Source organism: Pteronotus mesoamericanus, unplaced genomic scaffold (assembly GCF_021234165.1).
Source record: "Pteronotus mesoamericanus isolate MK-2021 breed Mesoamerican mustached bat unplaced genomic scaffold, CSHL_Meso_final contig_90, whole genome shotgun sequence".
NCBI lineage: Eukaryota > Metazoa > Chordata > Mammalia > Chiroptera > Mormoopidae > Pteronotus > Pteronotus mesoamericanus.
Window position 1 is genome coordinate 11,205,508 of NW_026555277.1, and position 19,158 is coordinate 11,224,665.

The 19,158-nt window shown below is 39.5% G+C and overlaps 1 protein-coding gene across 4 annotated transcripts in view; it reads left to right on the forward strand.

Annotated features, from left to right (window-relative positions):
• Positions 1-1,015: 1,015 nt before the first annotated feature.
• The window catches only part of FN1 (fibronectin 1), a 65,523-nt gene continuing 47,380 nt past the window's right edge, over positions 1,016-19,158 (forward strand). For 3 of the 4 annotated variants that reach the window (XM_054585686.1, XM_054585683.1, XM_054585684.1), the window contains exons 1-12: positions 1,016-1,431; positions 2,414-2,542; positions 3,477-3,614; positions 4,977-5,108; positions 6,314-6,451; positions 8,708-8,854; positions 11,002-11,193; positions 11,955-12,134; positions 12,735-12,911; positions 13,969-14,121; positions 15,387-15,548; positions 16,563-16,706. In XM_054585686.1, the coding sequence (XP_054441661.1) occupies positions 1,278-1,431; positions 2,414-2,542; positions 3,477-3,614; positions 4,977-5,108; positions 6,314-6,451; positions 8,708-8,854; positions 11,002-11,193; positions 11,955-12,134; positions 12,735-12,911; positions 13,969-14,121; positions 15,387-15,548; positions 16,563-16,706 (1,846 nt within the window). In that variant the 5' untranslated portion in view covers positions 1,016-1,277. The remainder of the gene's footprint in view (positions 1,432-2,413; positions 2,543-3,476; positions 3,615-4,976; positions 5,109-6,313; positions 6,452-8,707; positions 8,855-11,001; positions 11,194-11,954; positions 12,135-12,734; positions 12,912-13,968; positions 14,122-15,386; positions 15,549-16,562; positions 16,707-19,158) is intronic. The other variant, XM_054585685.1, reaches the window with a different exon arrangement.

Genomic DNA, 19,158 nt, shown 5'->3' on the forward strand with positions numbered 1-19,158 from the left:
GCACGGAGAACACGAGCAAAGGCGTGAAGATCTTTCTCCATAGCCGGTCCAACTTTCCAGTTTTCAGGTCGATCTCGACTGATCGCACTTTCAGTGGAAAGAGACATCCCATTCCCAGGAAAGGAGGACTTCCTTGTAAATATATATACTGACTTCCATATATGACTTCCAAAAAGTATATATATATATATATTTTTTCCTTTAAAACAAACTCCTGCTTTGTCCTTTCAAAAGAAACCTCGTTCCTTGAATTTCTCCCAGGTCCGCAAACGCCCCGCGGACGGCTGGTACTTAGCTGAAGCTCATTAAAGGACGGATTTTCCCCTCTGCTCCCCGGCTAGCACCTCTTCAGAACCGGGCAGGTACAGCGTTTGAGAGGGGGAGAAGTCTTGGACAGAAAGCCATGAAGACAATAAATTGAGTCCCAAGTCCACGCACGTTAGAATCAAGGAATGGTAACAGGAGAAAAGCCAGCCCCGCCCTGGAATTGCAAAGTCTACATTCCTACAGCTGCAAGGTGGTGGCTGCTTTATGGTTTTGTCCTCCCCCAAAATATACTCCAGCGAGCATCGATTTTTTTTTTTTCGGAGATGACGAAATGTCCTACCCCCAACCCTAAAAAGAAAAAAAAAAAAAAAAAAAAAAAAAGGAAGCGGGGGCGAGGGGGATGGAGGAGGACTTGCAACCCCTTCGCTTCACGTAACTCCAGCCCCTCCTTTTCTTCCCAGTCTATCCTTTTCCACTCGCTTCCCATCCCTCCCCCTAAAAAGTTGGACGACCGCAAAGGAAACCGAAAAAAGTTCTCCAGCCCCAGTCCTGGCGGGGGATCAGCATCTCTTTTGTTCGCGGCGAACCCACAGGCCCCCTGACGTCACTTGGAGCCCCGGCCAATCGGCGCGCGGTCGGCGGCAGCCGCAGGAGGGGAGGGGGCCTTGGGGCGGGCCCTCCTCCCGGGCGCCCTGGGCCTCGCGGGGGGCGGGAGGGACAGTCCCATATAAACCCTAGCTGTCCGGGCTCGGCCGCCCGCGCCGGCTGCGCTGTCCAGGGGAGGAGAGGGAGCCCCAGGCGCGAGCCGGGACCCGCAGCCACAACTTCTCTCCCGTCCTCTCCTTCCCCTCGTCCCCCGACCCGTCCCCTTCCCCATCCTCTGATCCTTACCTTCTTTAAGGCGTCAGCCCCCCAGGAGGCACTGGAAAGGAATCCTCCCGCAGGTTTCGAAGAGAACTAGGTGGCAACTTGCCTCCTGGTGAGGGCGTCCCTCCCCGCACCGTCTCAAGATGCTCAGGGGTCCGGGGCCCTGGCTGCAGCTGCTGCTGCTGGCCCTCTTGTCCCTGTGGTCAGCGGTGTCCTCCACCGAAGCCTGGAGGGGCAAGAGACAGGCTCAGCAAATCATTCAGCCCCAGTCCCCGTTGCCTGTCAGCCAAAGCAAGCGTGAGTATTGACTGCGGGCTGAAACTGGCTGGCTGTCGCAGGGATGGGACCGTAAAGCCAACTAAAGTTGTGGCTGAAGTTTTGCGCGCGCGCGCGCGCGTGGAGGGTGTGCACGCCTTAATGAGAGAAACCGGCTGTGGACACAAAAGGCACTGGTTTGAGCAGGCTGGTTCTGAGGGCCTAGGATGAGATAATACACGGGAGGACAGGGGCTCTGCGTTGTTCTGTTGTGCTCTTAATCTACTCCACACGTTCAGGTCGTCTTCCTGTAAATTCATCAAAGCTTTCCTTCAAAGAGAAAAATAATTCACGCCTTAAAATTTTCACTTAGGTTTTCTGAGGTCTTTCTTATTTTCTGTGTTACTAAAAAGCTGGTTGAATATTTTGAAAATGGGGTGGGAAGAGGGTAGCTACATATCTGTGGCTCCCAACTTTGAAAGAGAAGTACTCTAGTTTATTCACATAGCCTCAGGGCCCCTCAGGACCCATCTCCAAGAACAGAGATCAGATTGGAATTTGTATTCCGGTTTTCCAAAGACACACCCTCCCTTCGCCTTGGCTAAAGGAAACTGCTTAAAGTTGCCCTCTTACTACCCAAGAAAAGCATAGAAGTTTCTTGCATATTTTAAAATGCAATTGCAGTTATCTGCTTCTCAAAATGTTTCCACTTCTTTGATGTAGACCCCTGGCCAGATGGAAATGACATCATTGTATAACATTTAGCTAAGTTAAAGAAAAGAGAGGGGGAGGGGAAGGAATACCTAAATATGTACGTGTACAAATTATGGTTAACTCTTTAGATAACTGGTTTCTACATCTATATTTTAGTGGACTATTGCTTTTAATTCTCCTCAAGTTCCAAAGGTTAACTTATTTTTCTATGTTGCTTAGGCTTGTCAATTTAGTTGTGCAAGAGAATTCCATAATCTGGAAAAAAAGGGGGGGATGCAAGTGTAATAACTTTTTGTTCGATTATTGACAGCTGGTTGTTTTGACAATGGGAATCACTATCAGATAAACCAACAATGGGAACGCACCTACCTGGGCAACACCTTGGTTTGTACCTGTTATGGAGGGAGCCGAGGCTTTAACTGCGAGAGTAAACCTGAACGTAAGTGGTGGGAAGCCTGGTGGTTAGTATCTTGTAGTAAATGGAGAAGTGACGCTTCTCCAGTGTTAATTAAACTTAGCATTAGTAGTAAAAGTATGTACACCATTTTTTCCCCAATGGAATAATCCATCATTTTTTCTTAAAAACATTTAATAACCGCTCATTTTGCTTTTCATGTTACTTTTACCTTTAAAACAAAAGAACAAACGTATCTCCAAGTCATTCCTAGAGTCTTCTTTTTGTGTTACTCTCCCAAAGGTTTTGATAAGAAAATAAAAGACTTTGTATATTCTCCCTCCAAAACACTTATAAAACTTTAATTTATTAGAACAGAATTTTAAATCTAAAATTATAAGAGTATGGACCAGAAAACACTTTGCGCATTATATTGTAAAGTGATTTTTTTTTTTTTTTACACAAAACCACTAACCACTTCAAAGTTATCATTCTTTATGACCATTGATATGTTTCTTGTAAATTTTGGCAACTTGCACAGAGAAGAAGCAGGGATGAGGCTAAAATGGAAATAGCAGGATTAACAAGTGACTGGGCCTGGCTGGAGTGGAGCTCTTCAAATTGTCTGCTTTTTCTATGGACCTTAGTTCGACTTCCTGAGTCAGAGATCTGACTCTGAAGTCCTTCCTTCACTGTCTAGCAGTCCTAAGGTAGTGCTTCATATGGCTTTTTCCTGGGACCTGAAACTCCTTTACAATAGAAATTAATTTACAAAAAATTAGGGAACTTGTCAAAAATCAAAAGGCAAGGCCTTAATAGAGCCTAAGGTAATATTTAGGTCTCCCACTTAACTTTTTAAAAACTTTTTGTATTGTGTTGCTCATAAAATGGAAAAGCGAGTTCTCCTTTGGATGTGATTAGTAGAATAGAAAAGCTTTTACATATGCGAGGCTCACATGAACTCTCCTTCTCCTCTCAGCTGAAGAGACTTGCTTTGACAAGTACACTGGGAATACTTACCGGGTGGGGGACACCTATGAGCGCCCTAAGGACTCCATGATCTGGGACTGTACCTGCATCGGGGCTGGACGAAGAAGAATAAGCTGTACCATTGCAAGTAAGGAAGACATTCTGTAAAATGATGCTAAAACACCGTAAATGAGAATTTCTCCATTACTGTCCCTGTCGCATTGTGTTATCGATGACTGGATAGTTTTAATTTGGGGATTTACTTACCCTAGGGGACCAGGTACTCTTATGTGGTCACCCAACTGGTCCCTGTACTTCTGAAAGATGTCTCTGAGCACAGGTAGAATCAATGTTTAGTTTGAGAGTGTTAAAGTGTGTGTGTGTATGTACATAGTGTAACCAAGTGGCTCTCCTGGGCTCCACGCCAGTAAGACATGCTTAAAGGGGTTGCCCATTTACATTACCTGGACAGCTTCGAGCCAGAGCGATCATGTGATTACTCTGCAGTGACTGGAAAGACGATCATAGAGAGTGAACCTCCCGTTGCGTGAACTGCTCTTCTTGTTTATAATGCCAGACCTCTTGCACCCCACACAAAGGGTCTGGTTTCTTTGTAACCAATAGCTTATACCCAGGAAGTGGATCTTTCTATTCCCAAGGATAATGTGGTAGCCTACGAGTGTTTCCAAGATACTTTAGGAACTGGGTTGACTCTCATCAATTTTAGTTTATTTAGCTCCGGTGCTCTTTCCAGTATGATTCACTGTTACAAATAGATTTTTTTAACATAACATTTAGTTTTTTTGATCCATCTTTTACATATAAGTCACTTTAAAGACTTCTGTCCAAAAGAACAAATCAATCCCTTGTGAATAGGCCCAATCTGCTTTCCCCATACTTAACATTAGGGTTTATCCGAATTTACTGGCAAATGTTAAGAGTCAGTGGTCCATAGCGTTTACAGCCTTGTGGAGAGTTCAGCCTTTGGATGTGTCATCATGTTTAACAGCCTAGAAAAGTACCTGGATTTTCACATTTGATAAATACACATCTATTTGCTTTTTGCCAAAATGACATTTCTAACCAAGACTAAAATACAGACCCTCCACACTCCCAGAAGTGGAAATACTCTATCCAATATGGCTTTTTCATTGAATTAGTCTCAGGCACAACCTGCTGTGTCTGTGAGGAGGCCACGCCCGCCAGCCTTGCTTTTCTGCTCCAGGACCCAATTTCCTGTGATCCCTCCGGGGAACCAGGATTTATGACCTCTTTCTTCGCCATTCAATTTTCTCTGTGGTTTCCCATTGTGTTTAAACAAAACGTTTAATAGAATGACCCCAAGTGACCAGGCCTGTTAACTTTCCCCCTGTCTCTGATGGAAAGCTGTTCTCTGTGTCTTTACTTTGTCTAGCCTAAGTACCGACTCTGGGTAGAATATGAGACTTATTCTTTTTGTTTTCAATGTTTTCTGTCCCACTCTCTTTAACATTTTTTTAATCTTGCACAGATCGCTGCCATGAAGGGGGTCAGTCCTACAAGATCGGTGACACCTGGAGAAGACCACATGAGACCGGTGGTTACATGTTAGAGTGTGTGTGCCTTGGTAACGGGAAAGGAGAATGGACCTGCAAGCCCATAGGTGTGTGACTCCTACTGGAGAATGAGGGGTGGGACTGCACAGTCCCCTCTGGGAAAGTGTTGGGTGGAACCAAACTCTACGTGGACCAAGGATCTGAATTCCAATAAAAACATATATGAATGGGAATTTTATTTTAAATAATGAAATGTTTTCACCCTGGCTGGTATGGCGTAGTGGATTGAGTGCCAGCCTGTGAACCAAAAGGGCACTGGCGTGGCTCCCAGTCAGGACACGTGCCCAGGTTGTGGGCTGAGTCCCCAGCTGGGGGCATGCGAGAGGCAACGGATAAATGTATCTTTCACGCATCAGTGTTTCTCTCCCTCCCTTCCCTTCTCTTTAAAAATAAATAAAATATTTTTAAAAATTATGAAATGTTTTATAGTCCATAGTTTTAAAGAATCAGATCAAAAAGTACTCACCTGTATGTAAGTCTTACGTACAAGCGAGTTTCAAAAGCACAAGATGGAATTGAAAGATTTAGGAGGAAGTAATTTTTTTTCCTCTAATATCTAATCTCAGGTTTTCCTTGGTCAAGATATGTTATTTAGAAGAAAAAAAAATGATACCTTTGACATTTTTATTGAAACACACTAGTCTGAAACACAAAATTGTGTGTGCTCTTTCAAACCTTAGTATTTTTCTTCTCCCAAATTGTTGAGTTTCTTTTGGTCTCAATCCTTAGTTGATTCTCTAGATACAAATATGAAATTTTCTGTTTATCTTTTTTAATCCAGTTATTGTTCTTTAATCCAGAGACTTTTATTTTTCTTTGTGTTGTGTTTGTTTTTACAGAAATCCAATTTTTAAAGGCTTGCTTTTCATTTTTTCAGGCATTCATAGTTGGCCATCCATAATTAAATGGGAATTTTGCATATTTAGTTTTCCCCAGACAGGATACATACATAGATTCTTTTCACTTAAAAATACTGGTGTGAAGAAGAATGGCACTAGCTGAAAATATATAGTCCATGTACTTATGTACTTATTAGGGGAACAGAATTTCTCCCTGCCAACTCAACTGGAGCTTCTTTTCGCTTTGGTTACTATGAGCTTAGTTATAGGGCATGCCTTTCTTTGTGAACAGAGTACCACTTAAAAAAATGTGGCTGGATTTTTGCTTACTCATACACTTTAAATTACAGGGAGACTGTTCAATTTGAAATAACTTCTTTTTTTTCCTCTTTTTCATCCACATTTTCCTACAGCTGAGAAATGTTTTGACCACGCTGCTGGGACTTCCTATGTTGTCGGGGAAACCTGGGAAAAGCCCTATCAAGGCTGGATGATGGTGGATTGCACTTGTCTGGGAGAAGGCAGTGGACGCATCACCTGTTCCTCTAGAAGTATGTTTTAGATTATGTTAAGATGAGTCCAGGTATTATTTTCTGGATTCCTAGAGAGAAGTGTGATGTGATGTTATTTAGAACACAGCCAACACACCAATGTTCTTTGGGAGCATTTGGATGTCAAGGAAAATTCCATAACAAACTTATTGTGCTTCCTCAAAGAAGACTAAATTAAAAAAAAAAAAAATCTTAGTTTAATAAGGATTAGACTATCAGCTACAAAAAAAGAAACTTAATATTCATTTAAATGTCAAATGGGTTGTGGACATGAAGATTAGGTACAAATGTTTAATCTAAATTATTACTGGGATATTTTCAAAGTATTAAGAGCAAAGAAATCATTAAAATAACATGCAAATACACCTTTGGGCATGTGGGTGCTGTTGGCATAGAATGGATCACAGCTCTCAAGTTTTAGGTTTCCTTTTATGTTCTACCTTTAAAGCATAAGCAGAAGTGATGCAGATAAAAAAGTGCTTATCCCACTGGTTAAAATGATGCCTCTATTATGAGGTTAAGGACAGTGTCTCTTATTCAGAGTCCTAAAAAAGCGTAGAAGCAAAAACGAAGCTGGCCTCTGCCAGCTCGCCTGTTGCTTGTAAGGCTGCCCCGGGCCCTCGCTTGTTGCCTTAGGGGTTCAAGCCTTCTCTTTTTCTGAAAGTTCAAACTAATAGCAAAGATAGAGTTTATAGAAGCGAAATAGCCATTAACTATGGGTGTTATAAATAAATTTAAAACCAAATCTAAATATGTCGAACCTATTTTATTTATCCAGCTTAAAATGTTTAACCATCTGAAAACGCTCATCATCCAAATTTGAATTCTTTGCTAACAAAAAATAAATCTCTCATGGATAGTAATAACAATTGGGACCAAATCTTTCCCAGAAACTTGATGGTTCGTTCAATTTTTTCATTTAAAATGTTATTATGAGTATCAGGCATCCAAGACCTTGGTGGTAATTTTTTTGTGTGTGGTAATGTTTTTGGCTTAAGACAAATGAGATGTCTGACTCAAAATCTTATCTATTATTTAAAACTATTCTAAAAGCAAATTGGGAGAAGCTTCTCAAAGAAAAGTCATTTATTTTATGAAATTTGCTAAGTCTCTACTTTGTACAAGATGGTGTAGGGATACAAAAATGAATTGGACATTAACTCGACTTTCAGAGAGCACTTAGTGAGTATGTCAGGAGAGGAGAAAGGCTTTTCTAGTCAGTCACCTTTTACAAAGTACAATATTAAGGGCTTCAGGATGAGTGCTGAAAATAGTGCTGTGGAGGTCCAAGGGAAGACAATCCTTTTAGCTGAGGATTTGGGAAAAAGCTGTAACCAGCCATAATATCTTCATTGAGACTCCAGTGGTAGATCAATGTGGGTGTATATTTGTGTTTTACATCAACTGTCCAGTTGCTTTTCTCTCACCCAGTGCAGTCATTTTCTGACTCACAAACCAATCAGACCCTCTGTACTCACATTGTAGCATATGGACAAAGCCAGATTATAACTGAAACAATCTATTTGCCAGACAATTGAACATGTAGACTAATGGTAATTTGGTTATAACATACCATTTTACAATAATAGTCCCACTTCTCCATTGAAGAGTTAGCACTGGGCAAATTCAAGAAGCCATTTTTGTTATTGATTTTAAATAGATGTGTGGGGGAAAGAAGAGAACATATTATTCAGAGAAGTTGGTGTCCCCTGAATTTTTTACCAAACAAATGAAGAAAGAGATGCTGCTGTCTTTTTCTAGCTACTTTGGGGCTTCTCCCCAAGAACTTTTGAATCCTACCTGCCTCCTTACTGTTCATAGTTTTCTAAAGAAAGTCCCTATTGAAGTACAGGTCACATAGAATAATTACTGGGAGAGCCTGAGAAGGAAAGACAAGGGCGATAGAAAACCAGAGAATGAATTTGGTCAAAAGAACAAGGAGAAAACTCTAAAAAGAAGTTAATGAATGAAAAATGATGAAAAAGTATTTTGACAAACATAGATGTGGAGCTAGATTAAAACACATAGTTTGCTTTCTGTTGGAACCAGCGTAATCCCATCTTTTGGAAGTTAAACATGTGTGGAACCACAGCTGAATAGAAACATATCATCAAAAAATAACTTACCAAGCTTTAATCTGCTGTGTGTGTGTATGTGTGTATATATATATGTTCGTGTTTATATATATGTTTCAGTTGAGCATGTGCCAAGCTTGACCTGATTTACATATATTGAAATGCTTCCTTTCTAACACAGACAGATGCAACGATCAGGACACTAGGACATCCTATAGAATTGGAGACACCTGGAGCAAGAAGGACACTCAGGGGAACCTGCTCCAGTGCATCTGCACGGGCAACGGCAGAGGAGAATGGAAGTGTGAACGGCAGACCACATCCACCAGTAAGGCACAGAGGGAGCAGGGCGGGGAATGGGACAGCGTTGCCAAAAATATTTCTGCAAATCCATCTTTCCCTTGATGTGCCATTTAAGGATGACTTGCAGTGTTTCAGCCAGTAAGCTGAGTTCATTTATAGATTGTTAGTTGTTAAACCTTATTTAATTTTAACTTTTAAATTTATATGAAACTGAAATAAAAATGGATCTTTTTTAGCAGGAACAATCCTTTACGTATGGTTTCCAGGTTCCAGCAAACCTTATTGTGTTCCATGAAGTAATACACAGTCATTTTCTTCACGTATTGGTGTTCGTGATTTGAGAAATTTATAGGGGCTAGAGATGGGAATGAATGACACAGTATCTAAATATTCTTTTACAAAGAAGTTTGAATTATTTCTGGTATAAGAAAAAGTTCCCTGCATGGTAGCCTTTTTTTGTAAGAATCAGAAGGAAAGAATCAAGGGTGTATACGTCTGTTATTATTCTTAATATGTTTGATTAAATTCTCACTATGTAATGTACTAGCCTTATTGCTTAGCATCTTAGCAACCAGCCATTTAGTTAAAAATCTTAATTACTTACTTGGGTTTTTTTCCTTTTGATGAGTTTTCATGCTGCTCTGAGCACTTACAAAAGTGAACAAGATTAGATTTTATCTTTGAGTTATTTGATTATTATCAGTAAAATTGCTGCTAACCCAAAAAAGAAACAATTACAAATATCAGTCTACTAAAAGAGTTTAATTTAAAAGAGTAATCAGGTTTATATGGGGTAAACATTCAATAAATGTTACCTATTTTATTAATATTATACGGAAAATCTTCCATTATTCAAAAGTCTGAGAAGCACTGGATTAAGCAAAATGGAACCTACTTTGACAGGATCTTTATGTTCATTTGCATTGTGACTCTCCCAGGTAGGGTGTGTGAATACAGCTGCCTTATTTCCCTAGTATGTGTGATCTTGGGAACCATTGTCTGTGAAGTGTGTTTGGCCTCTACTTAGGGAGATGCTGGTGTCAGTCTACCAGTTGTTCTAGCATCAGTTCTGACTCTGCCCCACTGTGGGCCAGGCCTTCAAGAGAATAGATACCCAAAAGTTTAAAGAGGATCCACACAATCTTTTCTTTCTTTTCAAGATGTTGTCTCATCTTTTAAGATGTTGTCAATTCTCTTAAAATACCTTTCTTTTCAAGATGTTGTCTCATCAATATTAAGGGCTTCAGGATGAGTGCTGAAAATAGTCCTGTGGAGGTCCAAGGGAACACAATCCTTTTAGCTGAGAATTTGGGAAAAAGCTGTAACCAGCCATAATATCTTCATTGAGACTCCAGTGGTAGATCAATGTGGGTGTATATTTGTGTTTTACATCAACTGTCCAGTTGCTTTTCAAGATGTTGTCTCATCTTGAAAAGAAAGGTATTTTAAGAGAGTTGATTGGCTTTAGGAAAAAACACAACCAATTTACAAATAATCCTAAGAAACCAAATGTGGAAGGAGGGGCAACCTCTCGAGAATCCACATGGCAGCCCAGAGCATGCCCCGGAGAGCCTCTAGTCACACAGAGGACAAGGGGTCTGATGCAGAGTGGCAGGGACTTCTCAAAACGTCCAGATATATCGCCCGGATATATTGGGCTCATGGAAGCTGCTAAGAGAGGAAGGGTGAGGTAGATCATTCCAGGTGAAGGGAAAAGGATGAGGACAGCAGAGGGTGCATCAGGGAATGATGAGTAAGTCATTCAGTGAGACAAGGCACAGAGCAAGGAAGGAGGTGGTTGGAAGTGAGCTGGAATGAAGGTAGGTATGAAGGGTTGTGAAGGCAAGGACTGGGAGCTTCCTGGATGAGGAAGGAGTTGTTGAAGGTATCTGCTCTGTTGAGTGGGGAAATAACGTCTATGATTTGGATATAATGATCCCAGTAGCTCCAGATGAGCTGGTAGGTGAAGACAATTTGGTAGACTTTGTGGACCTATTTCCTAGGCTGAGTGCAAAAACTTACGCAGAATGGGAAGTGCATTTCTTTGTAGTCTCAGGTCAGTAACAACATGGATTTCAGAGTGATCTGTACTGGACCCCAAAGATCCCGACTTTAGGAAATAGTTATTTTCTCTTGTATAACTTTGTGGTTTTTTTTTTCTCATGTTCTTAGGATCTGGCCCTGTCACAGATGTCCAAAGGGCTGTTTTCCGCCATCAGCCAAACCCCCAGCCTGTTCCATATGGTCACTGCGTCACAGAGAGTGGTATGGTTTACTCAGTGGGGATGCAGTGGCTGAAGACACAAGGCAATAAGCAGATGCTTTGCACTTGCCTGGGCAATGGAGTCAGCTGCCAAGAGACAGGTGTGCATTATCTTTTCAAAAAAGTAGTACTGATAACTTTTTTTATCATTTAATTTTGGAAAGGCAATATATTCATTTACCAAAAATTCTTAAGGCAATAAAACAAACATGAAAAGCTTATAATTTTACCATTAGCGATAACAGCCAAGATTGGCATTTGATATTTTCTTCCCATCTTTTTAATGTATGTGTTTTCTTTTCTGTAGTGAAGATTAAACTGCTCTGTATTATCTTTATTTGTCTAAAATATTGTTATAAGGAGGTTGCTTTTAGAATAACTCATCATCCGTATTTTATACTCCAAATCTCAAATTTCTGGAGCCTTTTAAACTTCTTTTTCACAATGTAATGCCTCTCTTCTGACCTACAAAAGTGAGAGTTAGTAATTATAGCAATAATAATTGGTGCACTTGACTTCTCCCCTAGAATAGTCTCATGTGATAATACTTATGTCACCAGTAGAATCATGCATATTCCTCCAGTATCCTTTGAGCAGTATCCTTAATTAACCTGCATTAATATAGCTTTACAAATGGGGAAACTGAGGCATGGCAGCCAAGGTGGTAGCAAAGGATATCAGCAGAGAAACTTACGTGTTGCTCTGTCCACTTCCTGAGTAATGCATTTTGGCTGAAATTAACCAGATGATCATCTATCTTCGCAGTATAGCTCAGTCTCTCTTGAAGGTATAAATAAGCAGCCAGCTACTGGTGGCATAAATGCACCTCTATTTACTGAGACCTTTTTGGTTATGCTTGTAGCTATAACGCAGACTTACGGTGGCAATTCAAACGGGGAGCCATGTGTCTTGCCATTCACCTATAACGGCAGGACCTTCTACTCCTGCACCAATGAAGGGCGACAGGATGGGCATCTCTGGTGCAGCACGACTTCCAATTATGAACAAGACCAGAAATATTCTTTCTGTACAGACCATACTGGTGAGTGTCCCCAGGGGGAAACACAGCAGCGAGAAAGAACCATTTCTCATGCCCTGTGTTTATCAGTCAGCACTCTAGCCATTAATCTGGAGGCTGCATAGGAAGTGTCACTTTTCTGTGGTCTAGACCCAAGAGACATGCTGCTAATTTAGCAGTTGAAGATCCGTCCACAGTTCCTAGTCCCCTTGGAAAATGACACCAAGGGAAAGGCCACCAGTTCATTTATTTCTGACATGTTGGGATTATGATGTGATTAAGATAACTTGCATGTTAAAACCAGTATGCAGTCCCACAGGGCTGAAGAATACAGAGGATGGATGACTGTTTTTCCTTCTCTTCTGGTTGAAACTATGTTTTACTCAAAGCGGTCATTTGTTTTATTTATTTATTTATTTGTGGGAAAAGGAGAGTGAAAATTAAGGTGCACACACTAAGGAAGCTTTGAACTATATTATCAGACATCTTTTATGCTGAGGCAGATGCTATAAATGAGCTGCGGAAACCTGGCTCCCTCAGAACCTTTCCGTGGTCATTCCCCGCTGCACTTTGGAAAGCTCAGTGGTAATTTATTTCTTCCTACTTGTGTATTATTCTGGGCAGTGTTGATTCAAACTCGAGGTGGAAATTCCAATGGTGCCTTGTGCCACTTCCCCTTCGTATTCAACAACCGCAACTACACTGACTGTACTTCTGAGGGCAGGAGAGACAACATGAGATGGTGCGGAACCACGCAGAATTATGACACTGACCAGAAGTTTGGATTCTGTCCCATGGCTGGTAAGATGAAGCCCTTGTAGACACCCATTTATGGAGTAAGACAGAATAGTATCCACTTTACTACTACTTTATCTGTTCATTCTGAGACTGCAAAAAAACTTTGTGATATAATACATATATATGAATTATATAATTATTTATGTAATTAAAAAACCCCATTGGTATAATTTAGTGTCCAAAAATATAAAAATGAAATAAAAAGGAGCTCTTTAAAATGTGTGGACATTTAAATTTTGCACAAATATGTCTTCTGTTAAGAGCACACAACTGAGTAGCTTAAAATATTTCAAATGTAACTGACTGTGATAGTCACAGATCTACAATATTTATACATGATTTTGGTTTAACTGGCATAGGTCTATCACTTATTAATTACCAAAATTACCAAAACTATGTTTCCTGACAAGTAAGGGATCTTTTTCTAAAAGAGATGTGCGGACTCTAGTTTGTATGAATGGGGAAAGGGGAACCAATACCTTTTATTTGTTTTCAAATCTCAAGGACCCCATAGATTACATTTGCTTTTCCAGCTGCAGAACCAAGAACCTGTACATTGTATTGTCAAGTGTGAATATGAGGCAACAAAACATAAGAAAAAATAACTTACGCTTACTTTTATTTTTCTCATTTCAACCAAAGAGAATGTTGGATCTAGAAGAAAAACACACTGGAGCTTACAATCCTATCCTCATACCCATAGCTTCCCTTTGAATTAGAATTAACTGAAACTAGAAACAGTTGTGGAGTAGTAGTCAAATCCAGACTTCTAGAATAATGCAAAGCCTTTGTGTGAGTATGTAGGTATCATCGTGCCTTGACATCCCCTAACCCTTCCTGTAATTACTTCCTACAACATACCTCACCTCTGTAATGTTTCCCTGTCTGGTACTTAAGACTCTGTTCGTCTATAGAGCAACCCTGAGATTTCTTTGAGGAACACAAGATTCTTTCCAAGTGAGAGTTCTCAGGATAACCAAACTGGACTGATAATACTGCCTACCTTTCATGACCTTGTGACTACTTATCAAGTATACATTTCTCATCCATTTCTGAACAGCCCATGAAGAAACCTGTTCAACCAAAGAAGGTGGCATGTATCGTGTTGGAGACCAGTGGGATAAAAGGCATGCCAGGGGGCACATGATGAGATGCACATGTGTGGGGAATGGTCGCGGGGAATGGACCTGTGTCGCCCACTCCAATCTCCAAGGTATGTTTGCTGATGCATGAAACATTTGAGAGGGCAAAAGGTACAGAGATGTGAAACTTTGATGTGAAAACTTGTACTTAACCAGAAGTAGGAGAAAACATGCAGTACCATTCCATGAGTCTGTTGTGCTGGATAAGTTTCACATGTTAGACAACCAGTTAAGAAAAACTGGCACGGCAGTTCTACAGTTCTGAAACATTTCCAGGATGTGAAACTTTGGCTGAGCCAACGAGATGACTTAAAAGGCTAGAACACAATCATTTGATCCATTAGTATTTAGTTAATTTAGTTATGCCATCCAATTCTTGTCTAGAAAAGTTTGGGTAATTTTTGTAGAGAAAAGAGACTTTGCTCTTCTAAAATCAGATCCTGGCAGATCCAGATTTAAGGAGACAAATACATAGAGAGGCCAATTTATTTTGTCCAGATCAGTTTTTCCCCTTTAGACCCAGGTATAGAATATAGGGATATTGATTTATAAAAACTATTTTAGATTTTTTCTATTTGTTTCATTTGAGAAGTAAAATATAGGTAGAACTCTGAGCTAATAAATAGTCCATGTAGCTGGTGTATTGTCATTGGCCTGAATTTGTTCCCTTTATGTAGAAAACATTTTTGTGTGCTCAAAGGGTAACACAATCCAAGAGTAATAGGAATTACCTACGATGCTGCAGAGCTGGAAGGGACCCAAGTAGAAAGGAATATAGACCAACTCCTTGTTTTATAGATGAAGGAGCTGCACCCAGACGGAGACAATGATTTTCTCAGGATCTCTCGGGGAGTTAGGAACAGAGTTTGCATAATTTTGTTTAACTTTATGAATGATGTAGACACCATTTTATTTCCCAAATCCCAATATCTCCCCCCCCTCACCATGCCAGATACCAGACCATCACACTACGCTGGTTGCTGTATATAAGCATGTTTAATCTTCTTCCCATTTATTGTAACAAGCAGAGGTTTAAAGGACATTATCAACTGAGCCAGAACTTTTCCGAAAGTAAGACATATATTTGTTCAAAAATTGCTTTTCTACAAGAAGGTGTATTTTACCACATTCTTCAGTGGTATCTACTTTGACCACCATCATTTACAAGTTTATAAGAGAGAGACTTTCTGTAAGTGCAGAAGTTATATTCCTAACTGAACTTTGAAAAATATTTATTCTATGCCAGTAGAAAAATTATTTTAATGGGAGGTCTTGATAATTTAGTAGAAGGAACTGCATGCTTTGAAAACATAGCTTTTTGTTTGTTTGTTTCAAGAACCTTCAACCCATCCTGTTGTTTCGAAAATAGAAGAATGCATTGTCGATGGCATCACTTACAATGTGAATGACACCTTTCACATGCGTCATGAAGAGGGACACATGATGAACTGTACCTGCTTTGGTCAGGGCCGTGGCAGATGGAAGTGTGATCCCATTGGTAGGTCGTCATATCTCCAGATAGATTTGGCCACTGAGAATATTTAGCGAGTTTCAAATAAGTAGAGCTATTTGATGTTGTTAAATGGTTGAAGTTGCATTCAGACTTTCATCCAAGAGCTTTGCAAAGCCTTTCCTCTAATCACAGACCCATACATAATCTTGATATTGGTAGTCATCTATTTTTGCTAAATTTGGTGACAAATACAGTTTTATTTTAATTTAATGAAATTTGTTTTTTGGTTCTGAATCATAAAGATAGCCCATGTTATGAAAGAGAACTTTCCTTTGCAGACTGTGCAATAATTTGGGCAAATGATTATGCTAGGAAATACCTCCCAGCAAATACTTTATTTTTCTTGGCTGTCCTTTACAATAGATCTAAGCAAACAGTGAAGGTTGAGCCTCAAAAGAGCAGTGTTACCAGCTTTAAGGTAATCCATTAATACTCCTTTACTAAAAGAGACAGGTTGCTCACTAAGAAAACAAACTAACCAGATACTCAAGTTTGACCCGAGATTGCCAAAGCTGAGAGAGAACGCTGAGAGGTTTTCTTAGAAACTGCTCAGCGAGTATTCACAATGAAAATCTAGCTCATTTATTTACATATAAAATTAAATCTGCCAAATTTCAAGAAAGTGTATAAAGTGATATTTTGTCCTTGCTAGTCAAATGGTTAATCAGTTACATTAATATGGGTAAACTATAGCACTTTATTTTCTCAAATTAATGTTTGGCATACCAATATATACTGAAATGTAAATCTTAAAATTTTTATTTAGAAATATTGTTCTGTTGGAAGACTAAATATTCCTCCCAACGCATTTTATTTTTTTTACTGCTAAGTGTTCTGTACAGTAATATATATGAACAAATTTTTTTTTTAATTGCATATATTTGTAAGGACAGTTACAAGTTTCTGTTACAACTACGAATGAACGCTCTAGCACACTGAAATTATATTTATAGCTTTACATCTTCAAGGCTGCTTAACCTTTACTTATATATATTTTAGACCAATGCCAAGATTCAGAGAGCCAAACATTTTATCAAATTGGAGACTCATGGGAGAAATATGTGCATGGCGTCAGGTACCAGTGCTACTGCTATGGCCGTGGCATTGGGGAATGGCATTGCCAGCCTTTACAGACCTATCCAGGTAAGTAGCTCTATTACTGCCAAATGAGAATTGTAGACGAGGTAAGAAAAACAGGCAGGGCAGCATCAATGTCTGATACCGAATACTCTGATGCCGAAGTTGGAATCTCCTTCCATTCTCATCCTTTTCTTATATCACTTGGTTTGATATCACTTATATCACTTGGTTATTTATAATAACCAATTGAATTTTTGACTAAAAGGATTTTCTTTCTCCCCAACCAAGTAAAAGTAGGGGTGGCTATGAAAATGTGCTTGCATGTAATTTATTTCTTAATAGTGTAAAATATTCCATTAAGTTAAAACACTGGCTGATTTCATCTCACATACACACATGGGAATAGAAACCATAAAGTGCGTTATGCTAAGAGTAAAGGGTTACAGTTTTATGTTATGTTTCTTAACAGAATTTGTATAGAAAAATTACATGAAATACACTATAGGGATTGTATTCATTCAATTTTCCTTCTAGGCTCGTTTTCATAAAAATTTTCATTTGTTTGATCAATTGGAGTGAGGGACAAAGTACCCTGGGTCAAGAATTGAGTAACTGGTCAGTTCACCGCCCACACAGTTCAAATACTCTCAGATGTTTATTGCTGGGGTTTTTTCAGGTCACAGACATTATTAAAATGAGTTACTAATGGTTTTATTAATTTATTTTTAAAAAACTGAATTTAAGTTCCATTGAGTGATTATTTAAAAAAAAGTGTTGAATTATGAAAGTCTAATTTTTAGGCATCCGTTATTTGAACAACCACTGAAATGCAAAGCCTCCTAGATTTCTGATAACTTTAGACTTAAAACATGGCCTACATTCAGAAATAAAAAGAGAGATTTTTCAGGGCCTCAGAATCTGCCTGTGACAGAAATGAAGATTAAGTTAACGAAGTCCCTCCATAACGTGATAACAAGATATGAAACGATTTGGCCACAGGCAGAGTTCACCAAGGCATGGGTCCCAGTGCTATCTCTACTTCTAGAGATACGTGTCAAGCTTCACTCATTATTTCTTCATCTGTAAAACAGGGATATCATAGCCAATTACTCTTACAGTTCCTTCTAGCACTAACAGACTAACAGTCTGATTCTGAATATCACCCATACAGCTACACTCTTCGTATGATCTTTGAAGGGGCCCTGCTGTCCTCAAGCCTGAGACGTGGTCAGGCCTGCCACAATGACTTTGCCTTAGGCAGGCTAATAGCACAGATTGACCAGGCTCTAAAGTGTATTTCATGGTGAATTTGGATATAAGAATCATTAAAAAAAAATTTTTATTTAGTCATTTTCAACACTGTGGTTGCAGAATTACCATATGTCCGGAAGGCATAATTGTGGTTTTCTTGTTAACTATGCAGTCAAAGGATAAAAACTTCTAAGTGATAATGCTTTCTAGTTTCTATGTGTATGATGGTTATTGGTGTGGAGTGGCGATCTGCTGAAAGTGATTTCCTCCTCACTGATATTGAGAGAACTTTTGCTGTCTTTTGAAATAAGCGTGTTCACGTAGCTGCTGGCTGGAAGCATTTCTGTCGATCTGTCAGAGGGGAAACTTAGATGGGAAGGAGTCCTTCACATGGTGACCTTGTTCTTGCTCTTTAAAAAGATTAACAGTCCAGCCCATTGAACATAGAGGAGATTCAGGGGAGAGGGAATTGGCATTTCTCCTCAGTGCACAGCTTGTCTGTATGTCTGATTTTCTCAGTGATTCGTGCCTTGCATGCAGGGTTCCAAGAGTGTGGGGAAAAGGAAGGAAAAACAGGTTACCAATAGATTGTCTCTGAGCCTTGCCTTGTCCTGTCCGTCCCTTTGGCAGAGGATTTGTTGAGCTGTCCAAACTAACAGAAGATAACACGCATTTGGTTTGTCAATAAACAGCTAGGAAGGCACAGATCTCAGCAAACTAAACAGAGAAAAAAAAGACGGAGATGCACACCCATAAATGTTTAACTTCTCCAGGGTCACCTTTACTGGAAATTACTCGTTTTGACTTTATTTTAAACTGGTTTTTAAAGTACAGACTTGTATCATATCTTAACTTACCTATTTTATTGTTAGCCTGATCATATTGAGTAAGAGAGGGAGTAAAGTTTTCGCAATGGTGGATAATTACTCAGGTTAATTTTTAAAGTTTTACCAACTAACCAATTTTGAAAGGATGATCAAAATTTTAAATCTGAATAATGCAAATGATGTCAGAATTTTCAGATTTTCTGTTTTCCAATCATATGTGGAATAAGGCAGAGCATAGTGATAACTGGAGTTTAATTGACCTTACAAATAATGGGCAAGTGAGGTCTCTACTTCCTGGACAAAAATGTGTTAAATGCATGATATCCCTTTGCAGTTCAGTGCAGTTACCTTAAAGGTGAGCTAAAGCACAAGCCTAACATTGAAAACATAGCATTTCAAACAATGCTATGAAGCTTTTAAGTTTTAGAAAGAAAAGA